At 43.9% G+C, this 19,288-nt stretch overlaps 1 protein-coding gene across 9 annotated transcripts in view; it reads left to right on the top strand.

The window, feature by feature from the left end:
* Positions 1 to 19,288, top strand: part of ATP13A3 (ATPase 13A3) — a 114,625-nt gene that overhangs the window by 51,355 nt on the left and 43,982 nt on the right. For all 9 annotated transcript variants that reach the window (XM_075938298.1, XM_075938303.1, XM_075938304.1 and 6 more), the window contains 8 exons: positions 1,175 to 1,348; positions 3,423 to 3,584; positions 3,991 to 4,061; positions 5,981 to 6,061; positions 12,583 to 12,652; positions 13,361 to 13,495; positions 16,601 to 16,673; positions 17,741 to 17,872. In XM_075938298.1, coding sequence (XP_075794413.1) covers positions 1,175 to 1,348; positions 3,423 to 3,584; positions 3,991 to 4,061; positions 5,981 to 6,061; positions 12,583 to 12,652; positions 13,361 to 13,495; positions 16,601 to 16,673; positions 17,741 to 17,872 — 898 coding nt within the window. The remainder of the gene's footprint in view (positions 1 to 1,174; positions 1,349 to 3,422; positions 3,585 to 3,990; positions 4,062 to 5,980; positions 6,062 to 12,582; positions 12,653 to 13,360; positions 13,496 to 16,600; positions 16,674 to 17,740; positions 17,873 to 19,288) is intronic.

Raw genomic sequence — 19,288 nt, 5'->3', positions numbered from 1 at the left:
TCGAGCCCTGTGTGTTAGAATGATGATGCAATTTTATAGATTACTATCACTTTGCTTATGGAAAAACTTAAACAACAAATAGTCTTGTAGCGCCTTAAAGACGAACAAAACATGTCGATGGTATCATGAGCTGGGACTGGCCCTGCCTAGGGCAGGGGGCTGGACTTGACCTTCTGAGGTCTCTTCCAGCTCTGTGGTTCTAGGATTCTATGAGCTTTTGTGGGCACAACCCACTTCTTCAGAGAAGGTGCTACTAGACTATTTGTTGTTTAAGTTTTTCCTGTTACAGACTAACTCGGCTCCCCCTCTGCAGGTTTTGCTTATGCTTTGTGTCAAGTTGCATAAGGATGGTAACTGAAATTTAAACCCTCCAGTTTATTTTTATTAAACAAAACAAGTTTTTGGTACAGTAAATGATTTCTTGAGCCCTATTTATAAAGCATGACCTAAACATTGGATGTTTTACCCCTGATTATTTATACAGAAAAGCAGTCTTTAGCGCATAGATCTTGATAGGGGCTCACAGATTCAGCATATTTATTTTTTATTATTTTAGGAGATCTTAATAAGGTTAGATTTTGACATATTTTGTATTAAATTTAGATTTCCTTTTAAACTGGCTTATTTTTAGAAGAAAAAGCTATGTACTTTAAATAATATAATAAAAATCATTTAAAATAAGTCAGTTTAAAAAAATTATCACTTTTTTCAGCCTCCTTTGGGGTCAGATTGTGAACAGAAAGAAATATGCTAAATTGCTTACAGTTGCTGTTGGACTGCAGAGCAGCTTCCATGCCATGTTCCCATACATCCTCATAGCCGGGGACTGACCCTGGCCCTTATGCACTGCAGGCAAGATTGTAACGTAATAGTTTCCCTGAATAAGTGTCTCAGAAGCAGGCCATGGAGAAGTTTGTTTCTTTTTTGCTGTGTTGTTAAATTGGTGTGTATGTGGCACTTCACTGGGGTTGTCTGAGACTCTGCGTGTTGGATTGAACAATGTTCAATTACCATCCTGATGCACTATAGAAAATAAACTTTATGGAACCCTCCCCCACCAAAGAAAAGAAGAAACACCTTTGAAGTATGACACATCTGCCACAGCTTGTAACAGATTACTACTGACTTTTTCCTCCAAAAAAAGTTCATTGTTTCTGTTTCCGTTTCCGTACAGGAGATTTATGGGTATAAGCTGTGCCGCTGGAAGCTAGTTTTAGTTGCTGTCGGGGTGCTTTGTACTGGTGGTTTCTTCCTCCTCCTCCTCTACTGGATGCCTCAGTGGCGGGTGAAAGCAACATGCGTAAGGACTACACTGAAGGACTGTGGGGTGGTGCTACTGAGAACAACGGTAAGTTTGTGCATGGAACGTCCTCCAGTGTTGCGAATGCAGTGATTGAAATGGAGAAGTTAGAGGTGGTCGTTATCGGCTCTCAGGCTTGGAACCGGAGCGATATTATTGTCTTTGCATCCCAGTTTATAGATAACCTAGAAGATTTACTTGGCGTTGCTCAGGTCCTTCACCCAATTCATTTTTACTTTTTGGAGAATAAAATGAAAATGTCCAGACTTCATTTCAGTCATTGCTGGGCTGGGGCTGCGGAGGAGGGGTTCAGGATGCGGCTGCCCTCGGGAGAGAGGAGACCCCAGCTCTCCCTCAGCGTAGCAGCTTGGGGCCGCTCCTTGGCCTCTGCAGTGGGCACAGCTGGGGGAGGAATGCATGTCCACATTCATCTGTCCCCGGCGCGCTCCAGCCAGCCTGGGGAATGCACTTTCCTCTCATTTTCTGACACGGGAGCAGCCAGCAATGTTCCTGTATGAATTGGAGAGGAGGGAGCTTCAGCTCCTCCTGCCTCCCCAGAAGGCCTCTGGGGGGTGGGGGGAGAGGCTCAGAGTTGGGGCAGTCCCAGACGGGAGGGGCGCCCCCAGCCAGCCCCTTTCACCTGCCTGGTGATTGTTTCTTTTCTGTATGGTTTTCTGGGCAGCAATCCCATTCCAGGCATATCCCATTTTCCTGGCACAACCAAACCCTGACCTTGCTTTAAGTTATGGTAAGGGGAAGCTGCCTACCAAATTTGGTGGTCCCAGCTCTTAGCATTTAGGATGAGTTCTTGAACAGACAGACATGCAAACTCTCAAATATATAGTAGATGACAGGCTAGTTTACCAATTGAAAACAAACTGAAATCTTGGGGTGTGTCTAGACTACATGGCTCCGTCGACGGAGCCATGTAGATGAGTTTACTAGACATAGGAAAATGAAACGGCGGTTTAAATAATCGCTGCTTCATTTACATCAAAATGGCCACCGCGCTGTGCCGATCAGCTGTTTGGCGGCACAGCGGGGCAGTCTGGATGCTCCGCAGTCCACAAGGGAAGCCTTTGTCGACGGTTCCGGTAAACCTCATTCCATGAGGCATAACGGAGCGGTCGACAAAGGCTTCCAATGTTGACCACAAAGCGTCCAGACTGCCCCACTGTGCCACCAAACAGCTGATCGGCACAGCGCGGCGGCCATTTTGATGTAAATGAAGCAGCGATGATTTAAACCGCAACTTCATTTTCCTATGTCTAGTAAACTCATCTACATGGCTCCGTCGACGGAGCCATGTAGTCTAGACATACCCCAAAGCCCCCTCCAAGGGTAAATGAAATCATGTGAACTTTAGAAAAATACTCCCTTTGCTGTGAAAATTGTAAAAGGTTGTACTCTTCTTGTGTAGCCTTGTGTGCGTGAAGAATGGTGAATACCCAAAGGATCAGGGGTGGCGGGTTTGTATAATTTTTTGGTGGTGCTCAGAATGGGTCTAGTAACACCCCCCCCCCCCCCCCCGCCCTATAAGCTATTATTTATTGTATTAAATGATGTAAAAATGGACTGGAAACCATAAGCGTTTAACAGTTTCCCTTTATTGCACAATATGATGATCGTAAGAAAAATTATTTAACTAAGAATATCAATTTGTTGGAATTGGTCCTGCCTAGAGCAGGGGGCTGGACTTGATGACCTTCTGAGGTCTCTTCCAGTTCTATGGTTCTATGATTCTAATGTTGTTAATACTCTTTTGAATATGGAATGAACCCATTGTGGATTCCATTGTGAATATAAATATAAATATAAATATAAATATAAATAGTAATATAAATATAAATAGTAATATAAATATAATAAATTTTGTTGTACCTGTTGTGACGAAGTGGGAATGTTCTTAATGTTTTCTCTGATGGACACATGACCAGAAGTAAAGTCCCCTCTTTCATTTCTGTAAGAATATGTGGACCTGATATTTAATTGGTTTGTATTCCAGTTAACATTGATACTTATTTAAAAAAAGGAAAGTGTCCCTAGATTCACTTTTATGCACCCTTACAAGGTATTGAACACTATTCTGTTTCTCTATTAACAACTTTTTTTTCTTTGTTAGGATGAATTCAGGATATGGTTTTGTGCAAAGATTCGCATTCTGCATTCTTGGGGACCCAGCCCATTACAGAATCCTCCATGTATTGCAGACAAAGTTTCAAGCGGTCATTTATATGAAAGCCCTGCCGAAGAAAATAGAAATTACCCGCACAAATATTTTCCTGTAAGTGGACCTGTGGTACCTGAACCCTTAACCTTCAAGGCACCTATGACTAGGCTGCACACACATGACAATGCATGTGACCTGTTTAGACTGTCAGAGAGGCCAGTTGGTTGAGGTAGGGAAATGTGCCCCTATATTTTAAGTTATATAACAGATCTGTGTATTGTGGGATTAATGAAAGACATTAATAAGACTTTTGAAAAATAAACTATCTTGTATAAAATATATTGTCAGCAGAGCAGAGAAGGGTACACAGTCAAAGTTTTGTATTTCATTTTCATACCTATAATATAGCTAATTTAAGTTAATTTTTGTTACAAATGTTTAACATATATACTAAATTTAACAGAAAACAGGTGTTGAGCAATGCCAGCTCAATATATAATTGCATGCATTTGCTTTACAGATTCGCTATTTCACACATCACAGTGTAAAGTATTTCTGGAATGATGCAATCCAAAGTTTTGACGTCAAAAAGTAAGAATATTACTTCATTATTATTGCCTTGTAGAGCAAGTGTGTGTCTTGTCTTGTTGTCTGTGTTCCCAAAAAGCTTTTAAAAATGACAGTATTGCAGCACAGTTTTCCAATCTCTGATTTGCCTTTTTCATTTCCTAATGAACTTCAGGACTTTCATGATTGGTAGCAGGGGTCTTGGTTAATCCATTAACTAGTGCGCCACATCTGTAAGTGTTTGTCTATGCTGCTGATGGCAGTGTAGACCATCCAGCTTCAGCTGACCTGGACAGCTAAGCAGCACAGGCCAGCCATGGGATTTTAACGGCAATGTAAACACCTTCAAAAGGCCTGGTTTGTTGTTGGGGGTGTCGCCTACTGACCTGTTCCGTGTCCCGCTGTACGTGTGCTCCTCCCGTTAGGTGTCCACATTGCTAAGCCTAGTGCCACAGCAGCCCGCTGAAGGTTCCCTCTGCATTGAACATCCCGCATCCCTTCACAGCTCCTGCCTGCTGAACTGAACTGTGCATATGCCATCCCACAGACTAAATTTGGGTGCCCTCTCCCAGGCTTCAGGAGGTGGGCTGGGTGTCCTGTGTAGCTGCGCCTCTCATCTGCCAGGGCTGCTGTGGCACTAGGCTTAGCAATGCTGCGTACGAGCTCGGAATCAACCGGGATGTGCGGTCAATGAGGTTGTGAGTGTAGGACCCCTGTCTCATTTGTTGCACAAGTTGGAAGGTGCATAGTGAATGTGGCAGGGACATGCAGGAAGGGAAAAGAGGGCATTGGTACAGCTTCCCTGGGAGAACTTACTTCTATCCTGGCCTCTGCCCCAGAGGCTCTATGTGATTCTAGGCAAGGCACATCAACCAGAGTTTCTCTGATGGCCACTGTGCGTTCCTCATTTTCTGCGTACCCAACTTCACCCGCCTGGGGCCAGATTTGCAGAAGAGCAGCTAAGCATTCCCTACTGTAACCGAGTGTGTGGGAGCACTGCTGTCAACCACGTGAAGTGCTAAGTATTTGAACAATTGGGCCTGACGTGGACACTTAACGGTTTGGCCTTCCCCTCCGTGTCCAGTTCCTCATTTTGTTCATGGGGGAACTGAATCCCACCTCAGCTCACAGGAGAGTTGTGAAGAGAAATTCATTAACCTTTCTGAAAGGGGGAGATGATGCTATGAGCCCTACAGGAAACTCACGAGGAAACTAATAATTCTGTATTTAGGGTAGTTTGGATGATGTGCAGTAAATACGTGGGGCCACACAGTGAACGATGAAGATAAAAAGAAATATTGAATCCATCCTGTGCACTGAATGAGGCAGAGGTCCTGTGGGAAAATTGGTATGTCGTGTAATCAAAAATGTACCCTAATGCGTGTGCACAATGGGCTTGCATGGAGGGTAGAAGGAACCAGTGAGATAATATTGGCCAGCACAATAGGCAAGACAGTGGTTTCATCGTACCCGGGGCCTCTCGGTTGTCAGTTTCTGTAGGCCTCGTGCAAAGCATGTAAGGAGGGATCTGAATAATAATTTATAGGCCAAAGCTAATCCATATCATATCCATTTTGTTAAATCCGAATTCTCGCCTGTTTCTTTGTGGCAGCTTCCAGTTCTAGTTACACCAGTCGGTGTTTGAAATAAGCATTTACATTTAAAAACATAAGTGATGTGAACAGGGCAGTCTTGGCCTAACCAAACAATGAATTCAGTGGTCTTCTGCTCTCTGATATTTGCAATAACTAGGCAAAAATGAGGGAAATGACAATCCTAGCTGACTGCTTTTTAATATTCTTATATAAGGCAACTTGAACGTCTGCTATAAATGTAACATCTTTACAACAATTCCTAAGCATTTTAATGGTTTGTTTTTAATAAGAACATTAGCCTAAGAAGCTTGTTACTGAGAACTTGTTTAATTTCTACCATTATTTTAGGGGACTGGATGAGTTTACTTCCTGCTCTTCAATTCACAATGAACATAGTACTGGACTGACTAAGTGGGTGCATGAGCACAGGTAATCGTACAATATTCAGACTCGCATATGCGTTAAAGAGATGTCAGAAAGGCACATGGTTACTGGATGGACAGCTGTGTTTCTGGAATATTTCTCATAATGAATTAAAGTGTGATCAGTGTGTGTTGTTTGGGCATTAAACTTCCTTTCAGAAGAAGACTTGACAATGTGTAGCCTTGAACTGAGGAGATATACTAAATGTGAGGGATCTCCTTTGGGACTGCTTACATCCTCATTGAATATGGCTAGAACTATATTTTCTCTCTGAGACTGGTTTTTCAGAGATAGCATTGCTATTAACAATGGAATCGGCAATGGCAGTTGTCTTTGAAAAATAAAGGCTTTAATTGCTTAATTCTTCTTGTGATGCTTAATAATCTTTTCCCGTTCACAAATTGTCCAAAAGGAGTCAGAACTCAGTCACGTGTGCCGGAAGGTGGGTGAGCGGGGGCAGGGCTGGGAAGAGACGGGGTGTGGTACACCCAATGTACATAAGAACAGCCATATTGGGTCAGAGCAAGGGCTCGTTCTAGACTACAGAACAGGATCCTTTGAGCGTTGTCCTGTTGTCCAATCCCGCTATTAGCAGTTGGAGGTGGAGGGATATCCAGGGCAGGGGTTGCATCCCTGACCACGTTAGCTAATAGCCACCGAGGGCTTATTCTCCAGGAACTTAACTCACTCTTTTTTGAGCCCAGTTATATTTTTAGCTATCCGAGCGTCCTCTGGCAAGGAGCCTTGTGCTGTATGAAGAAGCACTTTCTTCTGTTTGTTTTCAGCTTGTTGCCTGCTAATTTCATTGGGTTCATGTGTAATATGAAAGGGTAAATAAAACCTCCCTATTCATTTCTTCACACCAGTCATGATTGTATAGACCTCTATCACTTGTCTTTTTTCCACGGTTGAACGGTCCCAGGCTTTTCAATGTCTCCTCATCTGGAAGCTATTCCATACCCCAAGGAATTTGTGTTGCTCTTCTCTGTACTTTTTTGAATTCTAAATGTATCTTGTTGGAGACAGGGCAGCCACCCCAGCATGCAGTGTTCCTGGTATGAGCCTACCATACTCTGCTCTAGAGGCAATATGATATTTTCTGTCTCGTTCTCTATCCCCGTCCTAATGGTTCTTAGCATTCTGGTTGGTTTTGGACTGCTCAGGCACACCAAGGGGATGCTTTCAGAGCAGTATCCGCAATGGCTCCAAGATCTTTCTTGAAGGGAAGCAACTACATTTAGATCCCCTCATTTGATATGTGGAGCTGGGGTTCTGGTTCCTGTTGTGCGTTACTTTGCATTTCTTAACATGGACTTTCATCTGACATTTTCTTGCCCCTTCACGTTTTGTGATATTCTCGTGGAATTCTTTGCAGCATGTGTTGGACCAAACCGTATTGAGTAAACTCCTAATGCGTTTACAGAGCCTCTTCTTATGGCCCTTCCTGAGTGTAACTCATTCTATGCTTTAGCCTTTCTGATTCTCCTCCTTATGCATTTGCACTGTTCTTTTGTACTCCTCCAGAGCATTGTGTCCATGCTTCTGGTATGCCTAGGGTCCCTTTTGCTGTTCAGCTCATTAAAGAGCTCCTCTTGCCCCTTGACTCTTTTTTCTGTCTTGTCTTTGCATTGAGTTAGCTAGCTGTTGTCTTTAATATTGTTTCTTTGAGAAATGCCAGCTCTTTTGAACTCCTTTTCCCCCGTGGGACCTATCTTCCAGTCCTGTGAGTTTCAGTGTCGGCTGTCACTCCTTCCTTTCCTTAGGCTCGTGAATCTATCAGTTCATGATCCTTTCAGGCAAGCAGTGTTCCCTGTAAGCCGAGCGCTTGTACAGCAGCTCAGGAGAGATTCAGACGCTGCCCAGCTTATCAGCAGTGCGCCCACAGTTAGGTTTCTACTAGTGGTGCACATTCATACATGCCTCAGTGCACATTCAACATTTGTTCCACACATGGCTGGAAAAAATCCACATATGGATTGAAAAGACTAGAGAACACATTGCAGCCAAGTTCTCTTCCACCTTAGATTTGCAACCATTTCCTCCCTGTCAGTTAGAATCGAGTGGAAAATGGAAGTCCCCCAGTGAGTTGCTCCATCTGAAGGGAGCAGTCCCTAGTGCATTCCAGGCACTTACTGGATATGCTGTTTCACCACATCACTTCTCCAGAACTTGCCTGGGAGGTAAAAGGGCCATTACCACCAGGTCTTGTGTATTGAATATTTTACTGTTGTTCTAGAAATGCCTCCTCCATCTGCTCCTCCTGATTTAGCAGGACCGTCTCCTGCTGCTGACCCCTTTTATCTTCACCCAGAGCCTTTCAACTCCATTCCTTGTGGGCCTCAGAACAAGTAGATACGTTCCTGAGGCATGATGCAGTGCCGCCTCCCTTGTCTCCTCGCCTGCCTTTCTGAACAAGCAAACTCCAATATTCTGGTTGCGAGATCGATCCCATCCACTCCCTAGATGCCGGTTAAGCCAGTCTACTGAGACTTCCAGTTCTTCATATTTATTTTCCATATTTTTTTGCATTTGTGTATAAATGTCTGAGGAGAGCTGATTCCATTACAGATTTCCCTCTTGTTACTCCTGTAACCCTACTGTAAATTTCCGTGTCTCCTCCTCCTTCCCTGCTTCCAGCCCTCTTCAGGGTCACCTTTTTTATTTCCTGCCTATGGGTTTTTGTTACCTGGCCCCTTTTGCAGCTCGTTTCAAGTCATCCTCCCTGGCAAATTGATGTCCCAAAAGGCTCTTCCATTTCTGTGTCAAGTGGACAAGGCAGTCGTCCTTCATGGAGAACCATCCTGTGGCCGAGGACACCAAAGCCCTCCAGGCACCGTAATCTTTGTGGTCATGCATTTGTCTTCCAGATGTGGGTCCCTCCCTGGGGCCTACCTTCAGCTGGCAGGGTAGATGACAGCACCGCCTGAGCTCCTCATTCTCAGCGTCCAGTAGTTACTATTGATTTGCTTAAGGGCATCTTGGGATGTTGGCAACAACCTCACACTTAGAATCATAGAATAATAGGACTGGAAGGGACCTCGAGAGGTCATCGAGTCCAGCCCCCCGCCCTCAAGGCAGGATCAAGCGCCGTCTACACCATCCCTGACAGATGTCTATCTAACCTGTTCTTAAATATCTCCAGAGAGGGAGATTCCACCACCTCCCTTGGCAATTTATTCCAATATTTGACCACCCTGACAGTTAGGAATTTTTTCCTAATGTCCAATCTAAACCTCCCCTGCTGCACTTTAAGCCCATTACTCCTTGTCCTGTCCTCAGAAACCAAGAGGAACAAATTTTCGCCTTCCTCCTTGTGACACCCTTTTAGATATTTGAAAACCGCTATCATGTCCCCCCTTAATCTTCTTTTTTCCAAACTAAACAAGCCCAGTTCATGAAGCCTGGCTTCATAGGTCATGTTCTCTAGACCTTTAATCATTCTTGTCGCTCTTCTCTGTACCCTTTCCAATTTCTCCACATCTTTCTTGAAATGTGGCGCCCAGAACTGGACACAGTACTCCAGCTGAGGCCTAACTAGTGCAGAGTAGAGCGGCAGAATGACTTCACGAGTTTTGCTTACAACACACCTGTTGATACAACCTAGAATCATATTTGCTTTTTTTGCAACAGCATCACACTGTTGACTCATATTCAACTTGTGGTCCACTATGACCCCTAGATCCCTTTCTGCCATGCTCCTTCCTAGACAGTCGCTTCCCATCTTGTAGGAAGGAACAATCAGTTCCATACATAAGAGGAGCACTTTGCATTTCTCTTTATTAAACCTCATCCTGTTTACCTCTGACCATTTCTCTAACTTGCTAAGGTCATTTTGAATTATGTCCCTATCCTCCAAAGAAGTTGCAACCCCACCCAGTTTGGTATCATCTGCAAACTTAATAAGAGTACTCTCTATCCCAATATCTACATCATTGATGAAGATATTGAACAGTACGGGTCCCAAAACAGACCCTTGAGGAACTCCACTTGTTATCCCTTTCCAGCAGGATTTAGAACCGTTAACAACAACTCTCTGACTACGGTTATCCAGCCAATTATGCACCCACCTTATCGTGGCCCTATCTAAGTTATATTTGCCTAGTTTATCAATAAGAATATCATGCGAGACCGTATCAAATGCCTTACTAAAGTCTAGGTATATGACATCCACCGCTTCTCCCTTATCCACAAGGCTCGTTATCTTATCAAAGAAAGCTATCAGATTAGTTTGACATGACTTGTTCTTCACAAACCCATGCTGGCTATTCCCTATCACTTTATTACTTTCCAAGTGTTTGCATACGATTTCCTTAATTACCTGCTCCATTATCTTCCCTGGGACAGACGTTAAACTGACCGGTCTATAATTTCCTGGGTTGTTCTTATTCCCCTTTTTATAGATGGGCACAATATTTGCCCTTTTCCAGTCTTCTGGAATCTCCCCTGTCTGCCATGATTTTTCAAAGATCATAGCTAAAGGCTCAGATACCTCCTCTATCAGCTCCTTGAGTATCCTGGGATGCATTTCATCAGGACCTGGTGACTTGCTGACATCTAACTTTCCTAAGTGATTTTTAACTTGTTCTTTGTGTATCCTATCTTCTAAACTTACCCTCTCTCTGCTTGTATTCACTACGTTAGGCACACCTCCAGACTTCTCGGTGAAGACCGAAACAAAGAAGTCATTGAGCATCTCCGCCATTTCCAAGTTCCCTGTTACTGCTTCTCCCTTCTCGCTAAGCAGTGGGCCTACCCTGTCCTTGGTCTTCCTCTTGCTTTTAATGTATTTATAAAAGGTCTTCTTGTTTCCCTTTATGCCTGTAGCTAGTTTGATCTCATTTTGTGCCTTTGCCTTTCTAATCTTGCCCCTGCATTCCCGTGTTGCTTGCCTATATTCATCCTTTGTTAGTTGTCCTAGTTTCCATTTTTTATATGACTCCTTTTTAATTTTGAGATCATGCAAGATCTCCTTGTTAAGCCAAGCTGGTCTTTTGCCATATTTTCTATCTTTCCTACACAGCGGAATTGTTTGCTTTTGGGCCCTTAACAACGTCCCTTTGAAATACTTCCAACTCTCCTCAGTTGTTTTTCCCTTCAGTCTTGCTTCCCATGGGACCTTACCTACAAGTTCTCTGAGCTTATCAAAATCTGCCTTCCTGAAATCCATAACCTCAATTGTGCTGGTCTCCCTTCTACCTTTCCTTAAGATCATGAACTCTATTATTTCGTGATCACTGTCCCCTATACTGTCTTCCACTTTCAAGTTCTCAACTAGTTCCTCCCTATTTGTTAAAACCAAATCCAGAACAGCTTCTCCTCTGGTAGCTTTTTCAACCTTCTGAAACAGAAAGTTGTCTCCAATGCAGTCCAGAAACTTATTGGATAAGCTGTGCCTCGCTGTGTTAGTTTCCCAACATATGTCTGGATAGTTGAAGTCCCCCATCACCACCAAATCTTGGGCTTTGGATAGTTTTGTTAATTGTTTAAAAAAGGCCTCATCCACCTCTTCCACCTGGCTAGGTGGCCTGTAGTAGACTCCTAGCATGATATCACCCTCGTTTTTTACCCCTTTTAGCTTAACCCAGAGACTCTCTACACAGCGATCTCCTACGTTCATCTCCACTTCAGTCCAAGTGTGTACATTTTTAATATACAAGGCAACCCCTCCTCCCTTTTTTCCCTGTCTGTCCTTCCTGAGCAAGCCGTACCCTTCCATACCAATATTCCAATCATGCGTCCCATCCCACCAGGTTTCTGTAATACCAATGATATCATAGTTGTATTTATTGGTTAGCAATTCCAGTTCTTCCTGCTTATTACCCATACTTCTCGCATTTGTATATAGGCATCTAAGATACTGATTTGATCTTGCCTCCCTGTTGTGCCCTGACCCTCCTTTCTCCTTGCCATTATAGGCCGTAGTCCCCCCCATTTCCAACCCATCTCCCAGTCCCGCACATTCAGCACTTATCTGTGGGCTTTGCTCACCTGCCCCCGACAAACCTAGTTTAAAGCCCTCCTCACAAGGTTAGCCAGTCTGTGTCCAAACAAGGCCTGTACACGTGGTTTGCTGTTCACTATTTTCTCTATATCTTTCTCTTACTCTCTATTTCCTTGGTTTTGTATGTGTTTTTCTTCTCAATATTCTGTGTTTATGTGGAACATCACATATCTCAGTTTTAATCTCTTTAGGTCACTTTGTTTAGGGTTTTTTTCTGTTGTATGTTTAGTACCTCTCTGATTTTTTTTCACATTTCCAGAATATTTGATTGTGGTTCAATTTATATCTAGTTCATAAATATTTTCATGTTCAAGGCCTGCAGCATCTCATCCAGATGTATTTTTTCTATTTACTGCTGCTACATCCTTAGCTAGCATTTAAAAGGCTGTAGCGACTGTGTGAAAGACAATCTGACACACTCAAATAAATGGGAAGATATAAAGTGCTTTAAAATAATGGAAGGTATTGTGGTATAGATTATCTACAACCAGAATACAACTAACTTTTTGTCTCTCCCTCCATACAGAAAAGTATTCTATGGAGTAAATGAAATTGGTGTGAAAGTGCCTTCAATTTTTAAGCTTCTGATTAAGGAGGTAAGAACTCTTTTAAATTAAAAAAGCCGTATCTAGAATTAATGAATATTTGGAGTTAGAGTGGCACTGAATGTGTGTCGGATTTCAAAGGGGGCTATTATGTATAAAGTAAATTTTAGCCCTTTTCTTTACAAGTGAGAATATTTCTTAGATCTACAGGTTGGGGGAACCAACTCTATGGGTCCAGAGTCCAAATCTGAGTCGAAGAACAAGAGCATTACAGATCATGTGAGGGCTCTCTGTGGAGAGTTACACATCAAAACCCCATGCCATGGTGGCTCCTGCCATTTCTCCACTCTTGGCATTAAATATGCTTTTCTCAAACTGTAAACACATTAAAGACACCGAGACTATCCATCAGAGAAGTGGATCTAAATTGCATGTTAAGCCTATTCCATTATCTTTCTATTTTCTTTGGCGGTACACACAAATGACTAGCATTCTGTTTTTACGGATAACTGGGTTTTTTAATTCTGAAAATTGTTTTTTTCACTGATTTTTTTTTTTCACCTGTTTTTGGTGGTGGTGATAAAGACCAATAAATATGCAGGAAAAATTAAAGAAAATAAAACCAAAAATGAAAGGACCTAGGCATAAGGAACTGAAAAACCTAACTTTTTCTCACTGCGAATAAGTTTAATTTATTTCAGGCTTTTCTAGGAGACATGTTACATTTGATGTAACCTTAGTATGTTCTTTCTCTCTCAGGTTCTAAACCCATTTTACATTTTCCAACTGTTCAGCGTGATAGTGTGGGTCACCGATGAATATTACTACTATGCATTTGCAATTGTGATTATGTCTGTGATATCTATTGTTAGCTCACTGTACACCATCAGAAAGGTAAGTTCACATTACCTTGGTGGCCATCATCACAAATTCTATTTTTACTAGAGTATCCATTTCAGAATCATTCCCTGAAAACCCTACTTCAAACTTCCTGGTGTGTTCAAAAGTGGACAAGGCCTGAGAATCCTTTGCCTGTTGTTTGATGGAGATGCTCTTTACATCTGCAAAAATTTGTTGTATGTGAGTTAATGCGGGGAAGTGAACGGTCCAAAGTATGAAAATTGGGTGCAGTCTGATCTAGAGTTCCTGGAAGCTTGGATTTGGTTTCTCAGTTTGACCCCTATAAGCAGATATAGAAAAGTCAAACTGGAAACGTGGCTTTGGGGTTGGTCATGGAGGATGTTCTGCCTCCTGTTGACCATAGGGAGGAGTGACCCTGCAACTCCTAGTTCAGTCTCTCTATTGATTACAACACCTACAAAAGAAGGTTGTTTGCTGATACTGCTTGCTCCACCCTGCATGAGTGACTCTTCCTTGGAGATCTGCTTTCAGAGCACAGAAGGGGGTTGTGGTTACTGAAGGTCAGAGAACAGTTTGTGGGGTTTTAAAGACAGAGCAACCTTGGAACCATTTCAAAGCCATGCTCAAGGTTAGAGAAGACTTTTTGGGGTTTTTAAAAGAGCAGCAATTAACATTCACAATCAACCTGCATTTCTCTGGATGTGTGTGCATTAGTGACTATGATTGCATTAGATTAGAGCAGAGAGAATAATTCATTTTTTGGTTTGAGAGCTAAGTCAAAAAATATGATAATTAAAAAAATCAGTTGGATCAAATCAAAACTGACACTTTTAAATTTCTCACTGAAACAAGAAACTGCCCCAAAATAGTCTGCCCTGAACCCTTCATCCTAGAAATGCCAACGTTTGTATCTCAGTTCCTAGGTGTGTCTGTCCTGGAGCTGTGAACCTGGCAGAACTGGAGTCACTAGCTCCCCGGTGTGGAAACACTGCCTTGGATTCACTGAAACGTCAGTGAACCCAAAATATATTGGGCTCAACAAATCGACGGTTTCTGAGGAATCAAAGTTTCACTGGAAAACTTGATCAACTTTAATTAGAATATATTCAGTGAGTTTTCACTACCTCTCTAGAAGTCTGGGTAAATATATGGACCTTGCAGTACTCCTTAAAGAGTACTCCACATTGCAGCTTTTTTGGCCCAACTCCGTATTCTGATACATTCTGTATAACAGGGTTCCCATAGTGCAATGCAATTCAAAGTCATTTAAAGAATCTTATTCTATGGTATGGATGGTGGAGTATGGATCTAGAATATACAGTGTCAACCAATTCTGCCACCACAGACTATAAAGAAGACCCCACACTACAGTTTACTCAGGAATTTTAAGTGATCAGATCTTTTGCCAAATGACTCTGAGAAACTCTACAAACTCTTTCCACGAGAGCCTGCCCCGGGGAACTTCTGCATGCTTCCCAAGTTACATAAACAAGAGAATCCAGGCAAACACAGCATGTCTGGCCACACCACTCTTGCTGAAGGAATGTCAGCACGGACTAAACCTTCCTCAAAACACTGATCACACAAACGGCTGGCTTCTCCAAGGGTACAACCAGCTTCCTCCACAAACTCCCTTAGAAAGCCTCCTTGCCACCACGGATGCTACTTCCCTAAACACCAGTGTCTCTCAAAATGACGGTACGGCAGCTGGCCTCAAATATTTCCAAGGCAGTGGCTAACCCTCAGATATTTCATGGCCAGAGTCGTCTTTCATACTCCTCCATAGCAATTTTACACTCAACAACCAACCCCTTGTCCAAACCATGGGAACAGCCAGGGGTACGAGCATGGTCCCCAGTCAGCCACCCTCTTCATGGGCCACCTTAAAGGAGAATTTTTGGACAAATGGACCATGAAACCGTTGCTGCCTGAGAGAGACGGATATTTTCATCTTCTTGGGAGTGACTTGAAACTCCCTCATAGATTTCACCACAGCTTCAACAGCCACCACCCATCCAATAAACGCTTTCCGGAACACTCTCAACTAGCATTAACGTCCTGGCCCCCATAATCAGCCTCAGTCCTGGAACCCTGTCGACAGCTGTGCACCTGCCTTCACAGATCAAACAGCAGGCACTGTGTTCCACACAGCAAGGTGCTCAGACACCGTGGCCTGTGCTCTGAGGAGACAGTTCAGAGTATGCACCGTAATCCACTCAGAGCCGCTTTCGCTAAACATGGGCACTCCACAAGAGAGGTAGACCACATTATTGCCTGGGCCGCCCAGTGAGCCTGCTTCAGTGTAGAAATAAAACCCCTCCTCTCGAACGCTGTTAGCTGGCACCTCCCCCCACGCACTGAAAGCTATGTGAGTGACGTATCCTCAACAACTACAGGCCATACTTGAACCCACCTCTTTTAGCCTCTAAACAAACTCCTACCCCTCCCAGCACATCCTCAGAAGCCGGCTCCCCACAGACATGGACCCACCAACTCAAAAGTTGCGCCAGATCCTGCAGATAAATCTCTCCTGTGAGACAGCCAACCACCTCCTCCCCCACCACACGCACAACACACCTCTCCAGACCCAGGGGTCTACATATGCCCAGGATGCCATGTATAGCTAATCCCAGGCCCCAGTAACAACTACGTGGGTAAAACTGCTCCCGAATGAACACAGAGAAATGATAAAAGGCAAAGCCACCCTGTCACTCCTGTGGGCAAGCCCTCTTCACAAAGCCGGCCCTCTGTCTGAGCGGCCAGAGAAACCTGCGTGACGCTTTCAGACGTGGAGCCTGGGAGCTTAGTTGCTCCGCTAGACATTACCAGTCATGGACCGAATAGAAACACTGGGCTTGGGGCTTATTACAGCAACCCATAACCCTCTGCCCCTCCCCTTCCTTTTCCTCCTGTGACTGGAGATGAGTGAAAGGGCCACTTCAGCTCGAATGCACCTTGGGATACGTGCTAACTCCTGGAGCTCACCCCCAGGAGTGCAGCCGTGCCCCTCCGGAGAACAGTCCCAGAGCTGAGCCGGAGCTCCGTGGAGCTGGAGGGTGCCTGTGTGAGTGCCAGGCGGTACTAGCGCTAGAGGGCTGTTGCTGCCGCTGATTAACGCCTTGTTCTTTCCCCCTCCAGCAATATATATTGTTACATGACATGGTGGCAGCTCACAGCATTGTCAGAGTGTCTGTTGGTCGAGCGAACCAAGGTAAGTTGCTCTGGCTGCCTGGCTGAAGAGAGACACACAAACTGGCCCCGCTCCATGTGCTTAACGTAACCGGGCCTTGTGACCTCTTAGCAGCATTGCTGGGCCAAGGGGTTAGGTGTGACATTCAAGGGGGGAAGATAATCTACTTGAGTGTCGCTCACAGATGATCAGCTCAAGATTTATGTTGGAGCAGATATAGACTGGCCCTTCGTGTCCCTCCTCCGTTTTCTCTTATGTCCCTCTCTATGAATACAACTACCATTGCAATAGGCTACTGATGGCTGAAGGGATACAGTTAGAAACTCCAAGGGGAGACTTTTTTTTAAGTACCTTTCAGTGAATCTGAGCAGTGCTGTAACCTTTGGCGGTCGTATCTCCCGGTGGTTCAGGTTCTGCTGGTGTGATTCACCTAAGAACTAGGGATCACCAAATGAAATTAATAGGTAGCAGGTTTAAAACACACAAAAGGAAGTATTTTTGCACATGGTGCACAGTTAACCTGTGGAACTCCTTGTCAGAGCATGTTGTGTGAAGGCCAAGAATATAACAGGATTCCACAAAATACATGAAGGTTATGTCAATCAATGGCTATTAGCGAGGCTGGGTAGGGAGGGTGTCCTTGGCCTTTGTTTGTCAGAAGCTGGCAATGGATGAGAGGGGAGGGATCACCTAATGATTCCCTGTTCTAATTATTCCCTCTGGGGCACCTGGCATTGGCCGCTGTGGGCAGACAGGACACTGGGCTAGATGGACCTTTGGTCTGGCCCAGTCTGGCCGTTCTTGTGTGGGGAACAAGAGTTGAGCTGCCTTAGGTTCTTTGTGAGGCAAATTGTTTATTATATTGGTTTTTTCTGAAGCACCCGTCAGTGTAAAACCAAGGGTTCATGCAGGAGGAATCATTGGTTTAACCATTTTAAGTTATACAATTAATAATGGAAACAGCAGCATAATTGTTACAGTTTGGGTCATGGCTGTTATATTCATGGAGGGGTCTGTTGGAACTGCTGATTTGCAAGACTTCATTTACTGTTGCAGAAAAAGAGCTTGTTCTAAAATTTTACTTTCAGAAATAGAAGAGATCCTTTCCACCGACCTTGTGCCTGGAGACGTCATGGTGATCCCATCTAATGGGACAATCATGCCCTGTGATGCAGTGCTTGTCAGTGGTACCTGCATCGTCAATGAAAGCATGTTAACAGGTGAAATACAGCTTACGTTCTGGATGGCCGAGCTATGAGGCTAAAACGTTATGTCGGTGTTCTTCTTTTGAGCTGCACCTTACCTTATCCAAAGGACTTTGTTTACACACCCTGAAATGTCCACTTTTATAATTTACTCAAGATAGTGTTGTTAGTATTTATCCAAACCTTGGTCATTGTGCAAGATGCTAGTCTATATATTTTTATAATGAAAGGTCTAAGGAAGAGGTGTGTCTTCATCACGCTGTTTGTATTTTCCTCTCTTTTATTTTTCACTATGTTCATTAAAATAAACATTTCTGTTAAGAAAGGAATCTGCCTAAAATGTGAACTGCACTAAAAGACTCATTCATTCATACAAAGCCTTTTGGATTGACTTTCTGTTAGGCAAGATGAGTCTTGCTTTTGGCCGAGGTCATGTTTAATTGCTTAGAAGACACTATAGTATTTTAATTGTGTGTTTTAAGTGTTGAAATTACTGCATGAATTCTTAGCAAGTCACAACTGGATAAAGGTGCGTGTAGGGAGTGGGGCACATGCTAACAAAGCTTGCTAGAGGTAGACTTGCCTCTATCAAATGGGTCTTTACAGCAATGTTTTTGGTAAGTTTTTGTGTTTTACCCTCTGTACTACAAGCAGCAGCATGTTCGTGTTTCACTAATTGGTGTGGTGATTTTGATGCGAGAAGGTCGGCAGTCAAGACTCTTGGGTTCTGTGGGAGGTCAAGAAGGTTAAAGAATGAGCTAATGGGAACTAGGAGTCCTGGTTTCTTTTCCTGGCTTTGCTGCTGCCTCGCTCAACCCTGGTCCACACTTACGGGGAGATTGGCACTGCAGGGGTCGATAAGACCTGCTGAATCGAACGCTGATCGCGCTCCAGTCGACTCCGGTATTCCACCAGAGCGGGAACAGTAAGGGGAGCCGACGGGAGCATGTCTCAGGTTGAGACACAATGGTAACTCGAACCAAGTGAGTCAACTCCAGCTAAACTATTCACACAACTGAAGTTGCATGCATAGACCTGGCGTGAGTTAACTTTACACAAATCACTGCTCTCTGAGGGTATGTCTACACTACCACCCTAGTTCGAACTAGGGTAGTAATGTAGGCAACCGGAGTTGCAAATGAAGCCCGGGATTTGAATTTCCTGGGCTTCATTTGCATCTCACCGGGCGCCACCATTTTTAAATGTCTGCTAGTGCGGACTCCGTGCCGCATGTAGCTGTGCGGCATGGAGTCCGCACTAGCGGACATTTAAAAATGGCGGTGCCCAGCTTTATGCAAATGAAGCCCGGGAAATTCAAATCCCGGGCTTCATTTGCAACTCCGGTTGCCTACATTACCACCCTAGTTCGAACTAGGGTGGTAGTGTAGACATACCCTGACTCTGTTTCCACATCCGTTAGGATAACATGAT

The sequence above is a fragment of the Pelodiscus sinensis genome, chromosome 10 (assembly GCF_049634645.1).
Source record: "Pelodiscus sinensis isolate JC-2024 chromosome 10, ASM4963464v1, whole genome shotgun sequence".
Classification (NCBI taxonomy): Eukaryota; Metazoa; Chordata; order Testudines; family Trionychidae; genus Pelodiscus; species Pelodiscus sinensis.
The sequence above is the reverse complement of the archived record's forward strand: the minus strand, read 5'-3'. Positions and strand labels throughout refer to the sequence as shown.